Here is a 21,136-nt window from a genome sequence, read left to right as displayed (position 1 = left end):
AAAATACGTCCCTAACAGCCCTGGCTGATGTTGCTCCGTGGTTAGAGCATGGGCCTGCATATGGGAGGGTCGCAGGTTCCATTCAGGGTCAAGGGCATGTACTGGGTTTCGTGTTTGGGGAGCATGCCGGAGGCGACCAGTCAATGTGTCTCTTTCACATTTGATGTTTCTTTTTCTCTCTATCCACTCTCTCTGAAAAAGTAATGGAAAAAATATCCTCTGGTGAGGATTTAACAACAACAAATAGGTCCCTAACAATATTTGATTTTAAACACACACACACACACCTTACGCCTTTTGCTCACTTGCTTGTGAGTAAGTAGCCTGTGACTGCTGGGGTGTCTCATGTGGGACCCTGAAATTCCACATCACTGTGGTCAGTGATGAGGCCTCAGAAGACCTGAGCTACCAGGACCCTGAGCAAGTGAGCTCTGCTCCCAGGATGGACCGGATGTGCAGCGAACAGGACGTGTGACGTGCTGTGGAGAGAAGTCTCACTCACAGCAGCCTCTGCTCGCTCTGTCTGGGCGCCCACCGTGAAATAAACACTGCAGAGCAACATGCTGATGACACATCACCCAGTGCACCTCAACGTCACATCATGCCTCAGGGCACGGGGTCGCTCCCTGCCTCCATTTACAGGTGGTTCCCAAACTTGTTCAAAGCATGATTTCATGTTCTCAGGAGGCAGAGCAGTAGGGACAACCCCCTGCGATCTAAGGAAGACATTGGTTTTCATACAGAAACATTCATCGCTGCTGGAAGCTGGTTTTAAAGGGAGTGGGCAGGGCGTGCTCCAGCAGCACATATACTAAAATGGTGTGCAGATACTCAGAGGGTTGCTTGTTTTGTGTTTTGAGAGTGTTAACATTATACTTTAGTAGGAAAGGCATCACAACACATGAGTAGTGTTTAATCTGTGAACTGTCAGCTTACCTCTTCTTAAAAAAAAAAAAAAAAAGCCTTGCTCGTCCCTAAAATAAAGGGTAGTAAAAGCAAGCATGGGGTAGGCAGAAATTTGAATCGAACACCGACTATAAGCCAGAAACTGTTCCAAACTTGCCTTGTCTATTCAATCACCACAAGAACATGAAGTTGATATTTGTAGGGGGAGGATAAGGGAGGCTTAGAAAGGTTGAGTGATTTGACCAAGGTCACACAGCTATAATAATAGAAGAACAAGACTAGAACCGTGGTTAAGAGAAAACTCTAAAAAATGTCTAGAAGCATACCTATCAAAACATTAGCGGCGTTTATCCTAAGATGATGGCAGTCCTAGTCATATTTATTTCCTTTACTTTTATTTGCATTTTCTAACTATTTCTGAGCTAAACCTACTTTTGTGGGAGAATTTTTCAAACCTAAAAAAATTATTTGAAAGAATTTGTGTAGATATTTCTAAATAAAGGTCTAGCTGTTCCTAAAGTACTATATTAAAATCAATAAAATTACAGGAAATTTGCTGATCAACCTTTACTTCTTGGCCCAGGGTCAATGAGGGGATGAGGGCACTGCCTGGGTGTAGGGAAGGAGAAGGCTGGGGCTGCTTTGAATGAACCGATGCTCTGTCATTAATGGACCCTCACAACCTCCATGATAAGCATGTTGACTCGAGTAAAGAAGAGACAATACTAATCCCATCAGCCTAGTCACAGGACTGTTTTAGGTCCTGTGAAGCGCTACAAAGTCCAAGCCATTTGGGTTGTTGGTGCAAATCCCTCCCCTTCCAATGGTCTGGTGGGTGCTGATTCTTGACTCTGCGCTTGAGGACTCTGAGGGGAAAGGACTTGGTATCTATAACAATAAAAGCATAATATGCTAATTAGACCAGACAGTAGAACGATCTTCCGGACGTCCTTCCAGACGTCCTTCTGGACGACTTTCCAGACGAAGCCAGGGCTGTGAGGGCCGAGGCAAGCTGCCACGGCTGCGAGGGCCGAGCCCCTTGCATGAATTTTGTGCATCGGGCCTCTAGTAGAACAGATGAAGCTGAAGTTTCCCGAAGCAATGTGGTGGGAACATGAGCAGGCCTGGGATCCTGCGGAACCTGCATTCTGTGTGACTTCAGCAAGCCCTTCACCCTCTTGGAGTCTCCTCATTTTTAATGAGGGAGGTCAGGGGAGAAAGTGGAACACCGGAGACGAACAGACTTTGGTCTGAGTGCTGACTCTGCCGCCTACCAGCAGTGTGATGCTGAACAAGTTACTTAAGGACTCAAAGCCTCAGTCTCCTCACTGGGGAAGATTATTAATTGTATGTGTCACCTTGACTGGTTAAACATTAACCTGCGTGTGTCTGTGGGGTGTTTGTGGATAAGAGTCACATTTGAATAAGTAGACTGAGTAAAGCAGATTGCCCTCTCTAATGTGGGTGGGCCCCATCTAAGCAGTTGAAGGCTTAAATGGAACAAAAAAGTTGACCCTTCCCAATGCAGCACCGTAACCTCCATCTTGAATAAAAAACCTGCTGTTTGAAATTCTCTGCTATTGTTAGATAATCCCTTGTCCTGTAAACTGTCATTGTAAACTCTGTCACTTTAAGACAGTCTCTTATTCTATAAAATGACTTCGTTTTTAGTTCAAATAATAGAAAAAGATAAACTTAACTGTCTGACCTTGCAAGCTAGTCATCCAGTGTAATAGACTAAAAAAGACTAATACTGATAATTCCCATATCCTTATGCCAAGTACTAACTCATTATGTATTCAAGGTTACAACTGTCTGTAACAATAACTCACACAGAGCCCTTTGTAATATCTGCAAACAAAGAGGCTCGAAAAGTATAAATACGGGAAACTTCCTGTATGTGTGGCTCAGAGATTTGAAAAAGACACCTCCCTCTGGGCATCGCGCAATAAACGGCTCCTAATTAATTGGCTCATTAAGGCGTCTTGTATCTCATTCGCTGATTTACGATACAACGCCAAGAGAACTTTTCCTAATTGACTGCCTTTGAATTGGGAAATGAGCTTTTTCCTCCTTCTGGTTCCAACTGAAATGTTGGCTCTTCCTGGTTCTCAGGCCTGCAGACCCAGCCTGAACGCCACCATCAGCTTTCTCTGGCTCGCTGAGTCATCCTGCAGATCTTGGCACTTCTCACCCTCCTTAAGCACATGAACCAGTTCCTTCCAATAAATCGCTCTCTCTTTCTCGACACACACACACCCACACACCTGGATGTTTCTCTAGAAAACCCTGACTAATACACCTATCAAAAGATAACAGCTACCCGCAGGTTGTTCCAAGGATTGAAGATTATATGGATGCTATGCCTGGCATATAGTAGCTGCTCAGTAAATGATAGCCATTACTTCCTCCAAAGTTGTTTCCACCTTTAAAATCCTCTCCTTTGTGTGATGTCTTTAGCAGATGACAAGACCAAATTAACTGGTCACACCTTCATCCTCACCTACATGGCGGCGGGGAGGGGTGGGGGTGTGCCTGAATTTTTTAGCTCTCTGCCTCTCAGAGCCCACGTGGGCCACAATAAATAGAAACCTGATTCAAGTCCAGCCGCTTGGGTGTAAGCACCTGCTGAACAGACTATGCTGTGGCTTCCTTCTGAATGTCGCTGGCGTGGATGTGCTAACGCAGCAACTAAGGGGGGAAATGAGACAGCTGGAAGGCACCTGGACAAAGCGGCAGGATCCAAAACGTCTGATGGGTTTCCAGCGGGGTTAGGACGGCCGGCAAGTGGGAGAAAACTACTTGGGAAACTCCATTGGTCAAAAGGACGGTGGGTAAAACAGTGGCTCTGAACCCTAAGACACTCCGCTGGTCAGAAGGAATGAGCGGAAGTCAAGAGTACAGACCCCACATAGGTCCGTGAACTTCATTTGCTCAAAACGAACTTCTAACCCCGTCTAGGAAATCCCTCACGTTAATGGAAAGTGAAGAACTTCGGGAGCATCAGGCCACACTGCCCCTAGCTGACAAGTCGCTTGTTCCCTGGCGCTAGCAGATGAGACCTGCCTCGGACAATGACCCGACTGGCCGAAGCCAAGCCGGCGTTTCTCAGTCCTGACAGCACATCAGGACCACCTGGAGGCCTCGCCTTCTGCGCTCCTGATTGGGGTCCGGATGGGATCCGAGTTTTCCTAACAAGTTCTCAGTTCGTACAGATGCTGCTGTTCTGGGCCCGCACTCTGAAATAAGCTAGAAACCAGGTGTGCTGTGCACGGGGCCCAAACTGACTTCCCGTCAGTCACTGTGGGGCAAGCAGAGCCTCCACCCCTCCCACAAACGGTCCCGTGAACTAAGCAAGTGTGACACTTCTAGAGAGGCACACGTAGGGGACCGTGGAATGTGTTCTTAGTGAGCCTATTAATTTGACCTCCACCCATTTGGAAATGGTAGCCATTCAAGGTATATAATAGAGGATCTAAATTCTGAATAAGGTTCTTGATGGTAATAGAGACTTACGGCTGATGAGATCTGGTGCACTGGGGGCCAACCTCTGAAATGTCGAATTCACTAGGATGGGCTCCAGGAATGCCAATTGTACAAAGCTTCCCTGGTGATTCTCATGCCGTCAGCCCAAGACAAGGCTACCGTGAGCATCTGAGAACCACGGGCACGCTGGGGGGGGGGGGGGGGGGGGGTGCAGTCTGATGACTTCTCGGCCAATCGCCTCACTCAGCAAATGCAGGATGACAGCTTCGTGTCAGCCTCGCACACACTAGTTGTTTAACAGATGGATGGTAATGTGTTCACTGTGGCAAAAGCTAAAGGGAAGGGCACTGAGAGGAGGCCTTAGGACTCCGACTGCAACCAATCAACCTTCAGTCATTTACCAGCTTCTAGCACACAGCAGATGCTCAATAAAGACTTGCCGACTGGATGGAGGAGTGGCTGAAAGGCCTGAAGAATTAGGAGCACAGGAAAGCAGCTCTAGAGCTGGAGGTAAGGACCTGCCTCCTGGCTTCGGTTGTTACCTGAAGATCACAGGCGGGGAAGCAACAGCTGCCGCTCAGGCTGTGATAAGGCTCCAGGGAGACAATGTGCACACGTGACTTAATGAGTATTGGCATACCCTCCACGCAGGCCCAGAAATCAAACCTCAACAGGCTGAAATGCTGAGCAAAATCAACAAGGTATCATTCCCCAGGTATATGTAATTCAAAGCATTTGGACTTAAAAAAAAAAAAGAACCTAGCATTTCATGTGGGAGCACAGCTTAGTTAACTGTACAACTGAAAAGATCTGAAGATTTAATTTCCTATACTAATATGAGTCCACTGCTATAGAACCACTAAAAAGATGTCACTACTTCAGAATTTGTAAAAACAAACAAACAAACAAAAAATTCACATAGGCATCATCCACATAAGTGGAAGCCATGGTTCTATCTGAGTTGGCCCAATGAATATGGACATGTGCTGTGCTGTCTGAGCATCTCATGTAGAAGGGGAGAGACAACGCTCTCCAGCTCTGCACTGTGCTCATGTAGATAAGGTAGAGTAGAATTACGGATAAACCGAGGGTTTCATCTCGACATCCATTCAATCCCCTGAACACTCTGGGAGTGTTCTTCCAGGAGCTTCATGGAAGTGTCAGGTCATCATCTCTGCCTCTCCTCACCTCCTCCCTGTACACCTCTCCACCTGAAAAAAATCTAACTGCTGCCCCCAACACGCCATTGCACCTGCTCTCACCCCGGCACCTGCTGACCCGCTGGCACACCCGCACCGCCGAGATGTGACCAGCTAAGGTGAGGTCGCCCTGAAGGAGGACAGGTCGGGCCTCTAATCCGAGGACTGATGTTCTTATAAGAAGGAGAAATTTGGACACAAAGACAGACATGCACACAGGGAGGGCACCATGTGAAAACTGCAATTATGGTGCCACAAGCCAAGGAACTATTAGACGCTCGAGAGGCCTGGAACAGAGCCTTCCTAGAGTTGGAGTGTTCATGGCCCTGCCAGCACCTTCATCGCGGACTTGGCCTCCAGGCTGTGAGACAACACAAGTCTCTTGTTTCAGACCCCATCTGGGCGGCCCTCTCACTTCCTCAAAGCGCCCCACCGACCCGCCATCATGCTACCTACCACCCTGAGTTGTTACTGGCTAGAATTCTTACTAAGGTGCCCGCCGCGCTCACTGTGGGAGCTGTGACCACAGGCTGCTCACTCCCAGGTCCACAGGGTGCTGCTGGGTGAAGGGCAGCTGGAAGCAGGGCTGCCTCAGGGCCTGCAATCCCGAGGTGCTCCCCCACCTGACCCCCAGCCCCGCTTGGAGACTTACAGAGATGATGTGCCCCTTGAGGCCATGGGCAGAGTCTGCGCATTCGATCACGGCACTCAGCTGGGGGTAGCCCACCCCCGTCTTGGTGCGGGTGGTGCACACGGAACCTGGGTGGAGGAGAGAGATGGTTCATGCATGAGCAGAATGGGACACTAAATGAGCCCCCATCACTGTCACATGGCAGAGGAGAGGCGCGAGGGAGGGACTGCCCAGCAACTCGACAGAGGTGGTTAAAAGCACACTACGTGGCCATGCAGCCCTTCGGGTCCTCATCGCTGTCACCCGCTCACATCTAAAACATAACCCACCCCATAGCCTGCCACCGACACTCTCCCCTATGACATCAGCCCCCCTTACTGGCCAAGAACTGACTCTCCACACTTAAACTCCCATCCCTTCCCACTGTCCTTCCCTTTCCCACACAACCACACTACATTTCAAGGGACCTCCTAGATTCCTCCCACAGCCTCCAGCTTCTTTACCTTCAACTTTTGTCAAATTACTAACTTCTCCAGGTCTCCGTGCCTCGCCTGTGACATGGAAATTAAAACACTGGCCTCACAGGGTAGAAATTAAATGGCATAGGGAATAACATCTTTGGCCCAGGACCTGGCACTCCCTATTCCTGCCCCCTTACTCTCACTCTCACCCAAATCTGTCCTCAACATGCCCAACCTGCTGTTCTCCATGATATCACTCTCCACCTCCAACTCCGAATCCGCATCCAGCCTGGGCTCTGAGGTCAGCCTCCGCTCAGGACCCACACAAGCCACCTAAATGCCTTCATCCTCTTGACCTCTCTGTCTTTCCCACGGCCAAGGCTAGTCCTGGTCCACCATCCCCGTTATCCCAGTTAGGTCCAAGCCAAGTCACGCCAGAGGCTCCCGCAAATGCCTGCTTGCTCCACGCCCACCCACCCTCCCAGCAAGTGTGCACCCTGCTCCGAGACCACGCAATCAAACCCCGAACGTCTCCCCTCCCGCTGCCCACACTCCAGCCACTCTGACCTTCCAGTTCCTCCTGTACAGCCAGTTTCTTCCCCCCTAGGGATTCTCTGTACATGATGTTCTCTGTCCAAACACTCCCCTCTGCACGCCCCCTCTGCCCCCTCCTTGCCTTGCCAACCCTTTCTCATCTTCCAGGCTTCATCTTAAATGTCACTGCCTCAGGGAAGTTGTTCTCCCTGCATTCATTAAAAAAAGAGGCACTTAAATCATTATTTGTGTCAGAACCAAGGACCAGCTTTCTCTGCTGGGTGGTGTACCAGCTGCATGGATGCTCACTCCTGTAGAGCACTGAGAATGGAGCCCCGACCTACGGCGCTATAAATAGTCACAGAAAGAATCTGAGAGCTCAAGAATGGATCAGTCACCACATCCCCGTCACCACAGCTTCACGCTCAGCCAGTTCCTGCTGGAGGCCCCGTGGTGTCGATAACGGAGTGCCCTGAACCCCTCCACTGCCCGCCAGCACTGGGGGTGAGGTGCTCAGAGCCCCGCCTCCTCTCCCGCTCCCCATCCCACCAGCTGCTTCACAGCTTCCCACAGGTGTCTCCCAGGCGTCCTTAGGAATAGGGTCAGACAGAGAACCATGCTCATACTCCCAGGCCTGGCTTCCCCAAGAAAACAGGATGGGGGACCTCCTTCTCCTGCATCTCTCCCGCTGCAGGCCGAGATCCATCTCTTTACGTCCATCCCTTACGAGTGCACTCACAGTCCTGGAGCCGACCAGTGTCTCTCCCCGCCCTCCGCCCGTGCGTGCACTGTGTGAGGCAGAGGTACAGCTTTCTAATCTCTGGCTCTGGGCTGTTTCGCCCTCTCTCCCCTCAACTGCTATCTCCTCAAGGGAAGCGGGCCTCGGCGCAGAGGCCTGGAGCTCCGCACAGGGGAGTGGTCTTTTACTAACTATTAAAATCTTTAATGTGAAGTTATTTAAATTTAGTTAAGGTTAGAGTTGTACTTTTTGATGGTAGACATTTCCAAGTAGCTCCTAGGAGGCTTCAAACAGTCTTCTACCCAGAGCAGTAAAAACCTCCTAAATGTTAACATGTTTTTGAAATATCTGCTTTGCTCTCTTCATTTCTAGTTTCCCGGTCTACTCTGCGGATGGCACCTGCGCAGATTCTGTGAGTCCAGCCCCGCGGTCCGCTCTGGATCCATGGCCCAGAGAACTCCTCTCCGCAGGCAGGCAGGGTCCTCTCAGGACTAGGGTGGGCGTGAACCTGATGAGCCCCCAGGGTAAAGCGAGGAACTGGGCCCATATTTCTCCCAGTCCTAGCAGCAGTTTTAATGCTTTCTCCCAGCTCCTGGGAGTTACTCATTAATGGACCTTGTTTAATGCTGTCATTTACATATACATTACTCAGTGTTTTTACTCGGAAGAATCTGTGAATGTCAATATACTCTCCAATTAAATTAAAGAAGCAGCTCCACTACATCAGGCTCCAAGGGAGCCTCAGATCCTGCTCAGTCACGTCTGTTCCAGACAGACAGCCTGGGGTCGCACGGTGCCAGTGGGAGGACAGTCAGTCTTCAGGGAAACACACAGAGGACGCGCATGAGGACACCGCGCACAGCTGAGTGCTCGAGATCACATCAAGAGCAGCTCCTCGCCAGCCAAGAATGCTATGCACCCCCATGTGCCTACGGCACCCACCCGCACAGGGGCAGCCACAAGACACTCAACACGTGTTTCTGATTAAGCAGGTCAACTGGTGCGCTCCCCTGCCTTTGGAACAGGAGTCCTCCAGGTCCAGCCTGTTCTGTTCTATGACAAGCCTGGTCCACTGCAGCCCGTCCTAAGCGGGAGCTCCTTGTAAGCAAGAGCTGGCCTTATCCTTTCTTTGACTTTCAACAATGACAGACACTCAGTAAAGAACAGAGTTGCCTTTCCTGTTGCTCAGAGCAGCAGTCGCCAACGGTGGCCCGCAGACCACTGGTGGGCCGTGAGGTCCGGAAGGTTGGCGACCGCTGGCTCAGAGTGTGTTACAAATTGGCTTAGGCCAGTGGTCGGCAAACTCTTTAGTCAACAGAGCCAAATATCAACAGTACAACGATTGAAATTTCTTTTGAGAGCCAAATTTTTTAAACTTAAACTTCTTCTAACGCCACTTCTTCAAAATAGACTCGCCCAGGCCGTGGTATTTTGTGGAAGAGCCACACTCAAGGGGCCAAAGAGCCGCATGTGGCTCGCGAGCCGGTTTGCCGACCACGGGCTTAGGTGAGTGGCAATATCAAAAGCCCAATCTTGACAATCTCCCGTGCTAACGGCTCAGGGGCCTGGGTGGGCCTGTAGGGTGAGTCCCTCGCGGCTCTCCTTTTCCCTCAAGGCCAAGTGTGCACATCACAGCCCAAAGATGCCTTCTCCCAGCAGCACCTGCCCACACCCTTCTCCTGTTAGCTTATGATCTGCTTCCTTTTCTGGTAACGTTTTGTGGGGTAGGCAATATTTTTTAAAACTGTTTTTATTTATTTTTAGAGAGAGAGAAGAGAGTGGGATAGAGAGGTGGAAACATCGATGAGAGAGAAACATTGATTGGCTGCCTCCTGCATGCCCCCTGCTGGGTGGGGATCGAGCCCACAATCAGGAATCGAACCCTTGAAGTCTTGGTTCATGGGTCGATGCTCAACCACTGAGCCACACTGGCCAGGCTGGGTAGGCCGATATTTTTTTTAAGTCTTTGCTGTTTTTATTTCCAACTGAAAATGTGTTATCTTCTTTCCTTGGTTCCCATTTTAGTGTCTGGTTAATAATGAATTGTGAAGGAAGAATTGAAAAACATGGAAGTTCAGTTCAGGTATGGCCAAAGGGGACAGCGAATGCTAACTGTCCCAGAAAGAAAATGGAGCCACCAGTATAAGAACAGAAAGGCTCCGCCTTGTCCCCCAACTCAAGACACCAACGAGCAGTCCTAGGAGAGAATGCCAAGAAGAACTGGACAAATCTGATATGGATATGTACCAAGTGAGAAGCCAAAGTGTTAACTGCCTGGGTGACACACGGGTCAAGTTCAATATGGCCTCACAGCTGCATGCTATTTGCAGTGTTTGGAGTCCCTCAAACACTCACAGAAACCTGAGTTATTCATGTCCGTGAACTGTCCCAGGGATTCTTCACCCCTCATCTTCCTCTTCACAGTAGAGTTGGTCATGGACGAAATCTGCATTTTTCTCTTCCACAGTTACACTCTAAAACCTGGACCTCATATCCTAACCACACCCCCGCTCCTTGACATCAGATGGTAACTCAACGACATTTCTAATGAGGAGCTTCTGTGGAAGCTCAATGAGATCCAAAAGAAATGCACTTTAAACTTGTGGGTGGGTGACTCGTGGGCTCCCTTCTGGCCATCTCCAGCCCCTGTAAGCCCCAGACCCCAATTCCTCCCCCACACACCCCTCTGCTGTTCTCCCGGCAAGTCTTACCTGGTCCAACTCCCACTTTGATTATATCTGCTCCGGAAAGAATCAGCTCTTCCACCATCTCCCCTGTCACCACGTTCCCTGCCTGAGACAGAAAGAACACAGCTCACGACCATGAACTACTCCTGGTGGTACAAAGAAAGGAGTGAGGACTCATACCTGGACACAATCATGAGGATGTCCCAAGCCACCAGGCAGCCAGGGAAATGAAAGAAAAGGAAAAAAGAAAAGAAAAGAAAAGAAAAGAAAAGAAAAGAAAAGAAAAGAAAAGAAAAGAAAAGAAAAGAGAAAAGAAAAGAAAAGAAAAGAAAAGAAGGGAGGGAGGGAGGGAGGGAGGGAGGGAGGGAGGGAGGGAAGGAAGGAAGGAAGGAAGGAAGGAAGGAAGGAAGGAAGGAAGGAAGGAAGGAAGGAAGGAAGGAAGGAAGGAAGGAAGGGGGCTGCGGGGGTGAGGAGAGAAAACATTGGATCCTATAGGAGCACAGACTTTGACACCCGGACACTACATAGAGTATAAAACTCTATGATTTTACAACTCTAAGACCTTAGACGATCTAGGTCAGGACTTTGTAAACATTTCAGCAACAGGCAAAATAAAATCCTACAAAGAACAAATACATAAAACAAGCTCTGCAACACTCAGCTGATTCAAATCTTGACTGTTGGGCATAAAATGCGTCACAGATTGTAAAAGCCCTGAAGAACCTTTGTGGAGCCCCAGGGGCCAGGATCAGGAAGCCCCTGGTCATCGCACAGCTGGGAAGACACCTGTGTGCCCGCCCTCGGGTCAGAGGTTCCCACCCAGATAGGAAAGGGCAGAGGAGCCCTCGTGGACCAACAGCGCTGGAACCTGCTCCGTTTCCCGAACACGAAGCTGTGACCCTGATAAGAGACATGTAAGCCAGGAATGGCAGCATCTGGAAACCAGAGGATGCCTCTGGATTGGAAATGGCACCCGTTCTCTCACGGCAGGAGCCTGGGAGCCCTTTCTGACAACCCACTGTCCTGTGGATTCTTCAGCTGGTGCACAGACGTGGTGCGATGCCTGACTGAATTTTCACAACGGTGCGAAGTCTTATTTTGGGAAATGCATCCTTACTCATTACACTCATTTTTTTTTTTTTAATTGAAGTCCGACTGGCTTTCATTGAATTGATTCCCAGGGGGGATTTTTCATTTTTGACCAACACGAAGTGACTCTTAACTTTGAATGAAATTGTCTTGGAAAAGGGCGATAAGGAGGGCTCAAAGCTGCTTTAATCCAAGCAGCATCTGACAATCAAAAATGATAGATGGTCCAGAAAGAGGGCTCCAACATATGAGAATTATGTTACAGGTCAGCGAGGAAATGAATCCTATTTCAAGAGACTGAGCTGGGAAAGGCATCTTTTGGGAACAAATATAGATTATCCCTCATACTTTTCACCAAAACAAGCTTCAGGTGAATTACAGAGTCTAACTAAAAGTTTTATCTCCCCCCTCCCCAAACTTAGAAGAAAGCCATGAATACTTGTAATAGGCATAAAAGTGGAAAAAAACAACAACATAAACATGGATCTGCCCTCGTTAGAGTTGCTAAGTAGTTAGAGTGTCAGCCTGCACACCAAAGGGTTGAGGGTTCGATTCCCAGTCAAGGGCATGTACCTGGGTTACAGATTCAATTCCCGCCCCTGGTTGGGGCATGTACGGGAGGCAACCAATTGATGTGTCTCTCATATCAATGTTTCTCTCTCTCTCTCTCTCTCTCTCTCTCTCTCTCTCTCTCTCTCTCTCTCTCCCTCCCTCCCTCCTTCTCTCCCTCCTTCCTTCCCTCCCTCCCTCCCTTCCTCCCTCCCTCCCTCCCTCCCTCCTTACCTCCCTTCCTTCCATTCTCTAAAAGTCAATGGAAAAATATCCTCAGGTCAGGATTAACAAAAACAAAACAAAATAACACACATAAACATAGATCTGTCTATCTGAAAATAAAAAGCTTGTGCACATATAAACACACAAACTCATACATACAATCAACAAAACTAAGAGGCAAACAAGCTGGTGGAGAAAAGGCCTGTAATTGTGACAAAGGGTTCCTGCCACAGGAGCTCTTCCAAATGTACAAGAAAAATGCTAACGCCTCGTTGACTAGCTGCCAAAGGATGTGACCAAAGGAACGAAAGAAATAAAATGGGCCAACAGACACAGTGAAAGAATGGGACTTCACTAATAATTGATTTTACATTATGAGACCAGTGAGGTACCACTTTTCACTTCACAAACTACCGATGATTCTAAACACAAAATGCTCAAGAGAAAACAGACACTCTTTCTCTGCTGGAGGAATGTCTATTTTAGTACAAGTTGTCTTAGAAAACAATTTCTTACGCACACGGAAGAAATGCAAAAATTCGTACATCCTTTCATCCAATAATACTACTTCTAGGGTTCCCTCCCAAGGAAATAATCACAGATGAGGTCACAGGATTTGACTACAAGGATGTTATTTACAACAGTGCCACACTGTGTGTGTACTCCGCCGAAGGTTCAGCAATCCAGGGCCTATCCAAGGGATGCTTTTAAGCTTCATTTAATGGCATGGGAAAACGCCCAAATGCTTTCAGTATAATATGGGGAAGACAAAAGGAAATAGTAAGATCTCCACTTTGTTTTTTAAAAAAGACAACACAAGTATATGTGTATATGAAAACACACACCCACATGCTAACAAATTATGTCTACATGGAGGGATTATCTGACTTTTAATCTTTTTCTTTAAAATGTTCTAGATTTATAGTATAAATTGTATTACTTTTATTAAACGTGACTTTTTTTCTTTTGGTTTGTTTGTTTGTTTAAGCACAAGGACCTGCATGAACTCTATGCCCAAGAAAGAACTTAATAGAAATCTGAGAACAAGACTCTCATTCTTCCTCGCTGGTTGACCTGCTGAAAAATAAAGCTTTAAAAATAAGATAAAAATAATTTTTAAAAAATCAAATAAATTAAGAAATCAAAAACTTAAAGACATTACTTTAAGCTCCCCACATAATTTCATTTTCAATGTTGATTTCCACATTCTCCCCGCCCCCCACTTCCCCCACCCAGTCCCATGCTGCCTATAGATCACTTTATTTCAGAGGGCCTACTTCACACAAAATAAAAGAAATCAAGTCAGCCGAAACCGGTTTGGCTCAGTGGATAGAGCGTTGACCTGCGGACTGAAAGGTCCCAGGTTCGATTCTGGTCAAGGGCATGTACCTTGGTTGCGGGCACATCCCCAGTAGGGGTTGTGCAAGAGGCAGCTGATCGATGTTTCTCTATCATCGATGTTTCTAACTCTCTATCTCTCTCTCTTCCTCTCTGTAAAAAAATCAATAAAATATATTAAAAAAAGGAAAAAAAGAAATCAAGTCAGCTCATGATGGACGAACCAGGTACAACCAGGCACGGTCAAAGTCTAAAGCTTGAGGACGATGATGCTGTCTGGGTAGCCCAGAGGCTGGCACAGGTAGCTGAGCGGATGCGGGGATACCTGTGTGGCTCCTTATGGAGGCCAGACTGCGGTCTCCACAGAGGGCTGCTGGGTGGAAAAACCCGAATGCCAGGACATGCCTCGAGCCTGAGGAAACACGACAGGAAGGCTGACGATGAACGGGAGAGGACGGGGGAGTTTCCACTTGCAGGAACAAAAAGTTCTCTATTCAAGTTTGAAATCAAGAAAGGCAAAGATAAGGGGGGAAGGAAAAGACAAAATCAGAGTGAGAAGGATGGCAGGAGTATGGCCGGGCTCCAGTGCAAGTGCAGGCAGGCGAGGCAGCTCGGGGCCTGGGCTTGCTGGGCTGGGGAGTGGATGGGGGAGTCTGGCGAGGAGCTTGCTTATCTTGGCCGGACGCACCACGGGTGGGCAGTGGGTATGGGCTGTCCGGATGGGACCGCACCCAGCGGCACATCCGGCTGTCACTCAGCAGCTCAGGAACCACCATTCCGGGGGCAGCCACAACAAAACGGAATCTCCAGACCCTTTCTGGGCACCAAAGCCGGCACGTGGAGATTTCCACTGGGTCCCCCTCCCCTGGGGGCCACGTGGTGCCGGCAAGGACTGCTCCTCCATTCAGGTAGGGTGAGGACCCCAGGAAGAGACATAAAAGCAACAAAATGAACCTTTCCAGTACTTTTGTACCATTTTAAAAAGCCCTCTGAGCAAAACCCAAAACTCAAACTGTTTTGCTTCAATTTTTCCAGCTTTCCTTTAGACCTGGACACCTATGGCAAAGTAAGTTCCGAAAGACCTGGAGCCGAACAATGGACCTCCACTTCCCATGTAATCTTAAGAAAACCACTTCAACTCTGGTCTCCATCCATCTTGCTATGAAATCACTCATCGGGCCCGCTCGCTGTTGTCACTGTAAGGTTTACAAAGTTCTATGAATTCCTAGCACATGCCCAGCTCTCAGCTGGGGCTCAGCAAAAGGTTAGTCCCTCCACTTCAGAGTGACTGCTGTAGATCGCTCTTCTTCTTTCTCTCCTTCCCTCCTTCCCTCCTCCCTCCCTCCCTCCCTCCCTCCCTCCTTCCCTCCCTCCCTCCTTCCTTCCTCCCTCCCTTCTTCCTCCCTCCCTCCCTCCCTCCCTCCCTTCTTCCTCCCTCCCTCCCTCCCTCCCTTCTTCCTCCCTCCCTCCTTCCCTCCCTCCCTCCCTCCCTCCCTCCGTCCTTCTTTCCTTCCGTCCTTCTTTCCTTCCTTCCTTTTTGAGTTTTAATTGTGGTCAAATATATATAACATAAAATTTACTGTTTTAGCTATTTTTTAATAATTAAGTACATTCACATTATTGTGCAACCAGGTCCACCATCCCTCTCCAGAACTCTTTCGTCATCCCAAACTACAATTCTGTTCCCATTAAATGATAACTTCCCTACCGACTTTTTATTGGCTCTTCTGAGACCCTTTTCCAAGAAAAGTCCTTTCTAAGGAAACACGCAAGGCAGGGGTCAGGCAGGGGTCAGTGCACAGCTGCAGGCTGGATTTGCCCATGAGACCGGCCAACAGCGGCTGACCTGGCATTCCCCAGGGTGCTGAGCTGGGTGCCTGGTCTAATCTGAACAGCTTAGGTGTCACAGACCTACCTCTCCATAGGACCAGGTCAGAAAGAGCCACCAGCACCAACGCATCTCTCAGACCCAATTCGGGGACCTCTGTCCCACCAAGCCTGAGTGGGCTGGCAGGCTGGCTGCAGCGTGGTATAAGGGAAAGATCACAGGGCCTGGGACAGGCTGCCTGGCTCCAAACCCCAGGCTCTGTGATTCTTGGAAAGTTCCTTGACCTTAGACTAAGTTTCACATTATTAAATACTAGAGGCCCAGTACATGAAATTCGTGCACGGGTAAGGTCCCTAGCGGCTGCCGGCTGCTGGCCGGGGCCTCCCTTACCCTGGCCGCCTGACGCTATGGGCCAGGGCAGGGCAGGCTGGGAGGAGGGGCTGCAGGCGGTTGGCCGGCCAGCCCTCTCCCCTGGTCGAACTCCTGGTCGAACTCCCGGTTGAGGGGACAATTTGCATATTATGCTTTTATTATATAGGACTAGAGGCCTAGTGCACAAATTCATGCATGGGTGGGGTCCCATGGGGTGGCCTGCAGAGATCAGGCCCCAGCTCATGCTCCCAGCCTCGCAGTCCCACCTGGCACCCTGCCTTAGCCTGGCACTGCCCCCTCACCTGCTCCACCATCCCACCTGCGGAGTGATCAATCATGGCCAGGCCCCCTGCCCGGCTCCCTCAGGGCCTGGGAGCCGGGTGGCGCCCCCCCACCCACACTGCCGCTAGTCGCTGTCTGCGGGGTGATCGGCCCGGCGATCAGGCCCCTGCTCACACCCACCTTGACTTGGCACTGCCCGCTCACCTGCTCCACCATCCGCCGTGGTCCCACTCTCATCGGAGCCCATCAGGGCGGGCAGAGCATCCACTGCTGCCCACTATGTTCTGCACCACCCCCTGGTGGTCAGCGCATGTCACAGCGAGCAGTCAAACTCCCAAACTCCTGGTTGAATGACCACCAGAGAGGACAATTTGTATATTAGGCTTTTATTATATAGGACTAGAGGACTGGTGTATGAAATTCATGCATGGGGGGAGGGGGTCCCCTCAGCCCAGCCTGCACCCTCTCCAATCTGGGACCCCTTGGGGGATGTCCGACTGCCAATTTCGGCCCAATCCCAAGGACTGGGCCAAAACTGGCAATCGGACATCCCTCTCACAATTCAGGATTGCTGGCTCCTAACTGCTCACCCACCTGCCTGCCTGATCACCCCTTACTGCCCCCCCAATCGGCCTGGTCGCCCCCAACTGCCCCCCCTGCTGGCCTGGTTGCCCCTCACTGCTCCTCTCTGCCAGTCTGGTCACCCCTCCCAGCCCCCCCTGCCAGCCTGGTCGCCTCCAACTGCCCCCCCTGTTGGCCTGGTTGCCCCTCACTGCCCCCCTCTACTGGCCTGGTCACCCCTCACTGCCCCCCCTGCTGGCCTGGTCGCCCCACGCAGCCTGCTGGTCAGTGATTTGGTTGTCCCTCGCTAACCCCCTGCCGGCCTGGTTGCCCCATGCAGTCTGCTGGTCAGTTGTTACTGTGAGGGCGTTGTGACCAATTTGCATATTACCCTTTTATTAGTATAAATAGGTGCTATTATTCTTACTCAAAGACTTGTTATCATTAAGAAAGAAGTGTCTCCCCCATGCCAGTGCCTTTTCCCACAGCACCTAGAATCTACCCACTCGTTACACTCTTCTAACAGCCAGCACCCCTAGGGGACCCTTTTCTGCAAAGATGTTCTATGAAACTCCCTGCTTCCTCCTCCTCACATGTGGCAAGGCTCACCCACCCGAGGTGAAAGGCAAGAGAAAATGCTGTACATGAAAATCCAGGGCGCACTGGGCAAAGGGAGCAACAAGCCCTCGCTCCCGACGCAGACGCCCAGAATGCCAGCCTCTGCCAAGGACATTTCTGAGCACCCTTTCTGCTCCCTGCACGGTAACAATCGTAACACTCAGCACCCCTATTATATTCCTTTCAGCCCAGAGCGCTGGACAAACAGTGCTGCACCCTCACAATGCCGCCAAGCCGTAAGAGAAACTATGTTTCCAAGAACTGAGGACGCCAAGAGCACTGGAGGTTTCCAAATGAATCACGGATCTCAGGGGTCAGCGCAGGCAAACAAGGGCTGAGGAATAAACACCCACCTTGCCAAATTCTCCTGGTCATTGCTGGGGAAACCAGCAAGAACACCAGAGCACAACCTGGGCCAGCCAGCAGGCGCTGCAGGGGCACTTGCTGTTGGTGGCTGCCCAGAGGGCCGTGGGAACTCAGCACCCATCTCCCCGTCCCAGACTCATCCCCCATAGCAACCTCCAGCTTTGCACTGGCAACAACCCCCTTTTCCTTGTCCTACCAGCCGGGCCCCTTCCTGCACTGCCCTCTGCCCCTGGTGCTTGTCCGATGGGTAGGACACAGGCAGCTTGCTCAGCTCTCGGTGGGGCCAGCTGGGAGCTACAATCATGGCCAACTGTCCAGAGCATGCAAATGGAAAGCTCTGGGCAGGGAGGGGGGCGGGCTCCAATGGGTTTCTTTTCTCTCTCTTTTTTTTTAATTTTATTTTTTTTAATAAGCAGTAAGGTGGGGTCAAAAATATCCAGCCTTCTGAATTCTACAAGACAGTAGTGAAATGATTAAAGGCAGTCCCTGAATGGAGATTTCTGCCTTATAACCTAGTGAGGGAAGAAGAGTCAGGCCTGCTAGCACAAAGCCATCCCCCCGCCACACACACACACACACACACACACACACACACACACACACACTCATTCACACACACCTCCGCCCAAAATAAATTAACTGGAGAACTTTTGCATTAAGACTGATTCTAACTCATTCACAATTTAAATAACTACATTTTTACAAAACTGCATGACATTCATCTCAGTGCTAAAATAAGCAGTTAAATAAGTTGTTTATTTTCATTTAAAAGAATGCAGTATGAAATACATGAATCAACTGATTTATTTTTCTTAAGGAAAAACAGTTGCATTTAGAAAAGTGGCTAGAATACCTATAGGTAAGGGATTATTAGACCTTTGTTATTGGCTACTGGTCCTTAACATTTATGCAATTAATGTTTTGTGAACAAACAGATCTACATACTGATCCCAAACTCTAGTCGTAGTGCTTCTTACAAACGGCCCTGAAACACATCAGTGTGGTCAGTCAGACAACTGGTGTTGGTTTCCATTCTCGAGCATCTTAGTCCATGCTTGTACTGTCCACACATTTTTGATAGGTACTTTATTTTATTTTTTAAAAATCTTTTTATTGATTTCAGAGAGGAAGGGTGAGGGAGAGATAGAAACATCAATGATGAAAGAGAATCATTGATTGGCTGCCTCCTGCACAGCCCCCACTGGGGATCGAGCCCGCAACCCGGGCATGTACCCTTGACCGGAATCAAACTCAGGACCCTTCAGTCCGCAGGCCGATGCTCTACCCACTGAGCCATTCCAGCCAGGGCAGTACTTTTTAAATAACACTGTATTTGGCATGGCTGACGGAAGTGACTATTTTGCATTAGCAAATGTATTGACTGTCCTAAAAGTGCAGAGATTGAATTGTAGATCATTGCTATGAGAAGTAACATGCACAGTTATGTACATTCAAGGAATTTTCTGGTAATGAATTTGTACTCTCTGTAGGACATCAGCTGGGCTCTCTAAGTAGACCAATTGTTATTTTTTATCTACATGTACTGATAGCCATATTCCCTTTCTTTCATACCTCATTACTTTTTAAATTATAAAGTTTACAAAAGGGAAAGGAAGAAAACAGGTGATTTTTCTTTCAATGCTATTGACCTTTTGCACTTGAAGTATATTTTTTCCCTCTTGGATTGTTGGGGTGGCTATTTATAACACTGAATAAACAAACACCATATAATGAATTTTAATTATACATTTTAATTATACAACTATCACCTCACCTGCCAGTTTGCAGATAGCTGCTACTGAACATTAGCCTGCTTGATTCATATTAAAATGGTGTACTTAGTTTTCTGAAGCCCAGAGACCTGGAGAGCATGACACCTCCACTTTGGTTCTTCTGTCTCAAGGTCTGACTACTTGTGGTCTTTTGTAGGTCCACATGAATTTTAGGGTTATGGATGAACCTAGAGGGTATTATGCTAAGGGAAACAACTAAAGGACTGCTACTTTATAACTATGAAAGTTCCATGTGTTATGCACTTTTCCATATGTAGGTCATAGCTCACTATTTAATACAAGAATCCTATATAATAAAACATTAATATTAATATACAAATCAACCGAAGGGCGGAACGACCGGTCGCTATGACATACACTGACCACCAGGGGGCAGATGCTCAATGCAGGAGCTGCCCCCTGGTAGTCAGTATGCTCCCACAGGGGGAGCACTGCTCAGCCAGAAGCTGGGCTCACGGCTGGCCTCTCTCGCCTTCGCAGCAGGCGGACATCCCCCGAGGGGTCCCGGACTGCAAGAGAGCGCAGGCCGGGCTGAGGCCCCCCCCCTCCCCAACCCCGCTGCCATCCCCAGTGCATGAATGTCGTGCACTGGGCCTCTAGTTACTAAATAAAAATAACTGGATCCACTAGGTTGACTCATTAAATCCATGAAATTTCTGATTCCTAAACATTCGTAGCTAACACTTATACCCAAACCCAGTAGATATAAAGCACAACTTCCCAAGTTTCTTAGTCCCTTGTATCTGCAGGGCCATTAAACCCTACAGGAGCCCTGGCCTGGTTGACCCATACACCCAAAAGGTGTGGGTTCGATTTCTGGTCAGGGCACATACCTAGGTTATAGGTTTGATCCCTAGTTGGGGCAATTCAGGAGGCAACCAATTGATGTTTCTCTCTTACATCAGTGTTTCTCTCTTTCTCTCTCTCTCTCCCTTCCTCTCTTTAAATAAATAAATACACACACACACACGCACCTCCTCAGGTGAGGATGAAAAAGCAACAAAACACTAGAGGTAAAATGGAAATCTCTGGGAAGATCAGATCCACCACCTCAGATAAGAATGTCAGCAGCCACCTGGGCCTGCCTTATTCCTCATTCTCCAGAAGGAAAAACAAAAGACTCCTCTTCTAGTCAACAAATATGTGCCATGCTCTTTCTACCATCCAGCTGTTATTTCACAGAATTTTTGTTTAATACCAAATGCTGCTGAGGGCTCCCCAGTCCTAGCTGGGGGCAGGGCGTCTGCCCTCCCTGGAGTCCAGCTTTCCATTCCCTCTTCCTAAGAAACAGTTACCCCAGATGGTTGGGGGTAAAAGAGCCAGTTGAGGCCCCATGACCTCCTATCCTTGGGTCATGATAGAGGGTCACCCTCCAGTGTAAACATATACAAGGTCAACCTCCTCAGAACAGGGAGCAGAAAATGGGTCCCATGCACATGGCCTAGTGGAAGAAAGGAGCCTCATCACTAAAG

General features: G+C 49.0%; 1 protein-coding gene across 1 annotated transcript in view; it reads right to left on the bottom strand.

Annotated features, from left to right (window-relative positions):
- Positions 1 to 21,136, bottom strand: part of GMPR (guanosine monophosphate reductase) — a 46,160-nt gene that overhangs the window by 8,546 nt on the left and 16,478 nt on the right. Inside the window, exons 5-6 of the mRNA XM_079776021.1 lie at positions 10,668 to 10,749; positions 6,244 to 6,350 (exon numbers count right to left, since the gene is read on the bottom strand). Of these exons, the coding sequence (XP_079632147.1) occupies positions 6,244 to 6,350; positions 10,668 to 10,749 (189 nt within the window). The remainder of the gene's footprint in view (positions 1 to 6,243; positions 6,351 to 10,667; positions 10,750 to 21,136) is intronic.

The sequence above is a fragment of the Cnephaeus nilssonii genome, assembly GCF_951640355.1.
Source record: "Cnephaeus nilssonii genome assembly, chromosome: 7".
Taxonomy (NCBI): Eukaryota; Metazoa; Chordata; class Mammalia; order Chiroptera; family Vespertilionidae; genus Cnephaeus; species Cnephaeus nilssonii.
The sequence above is the reverse complement of the archived record's forward strand: the minus strand, read 5'-3'. Positions and strand labels throughout refer to the sequence as shown.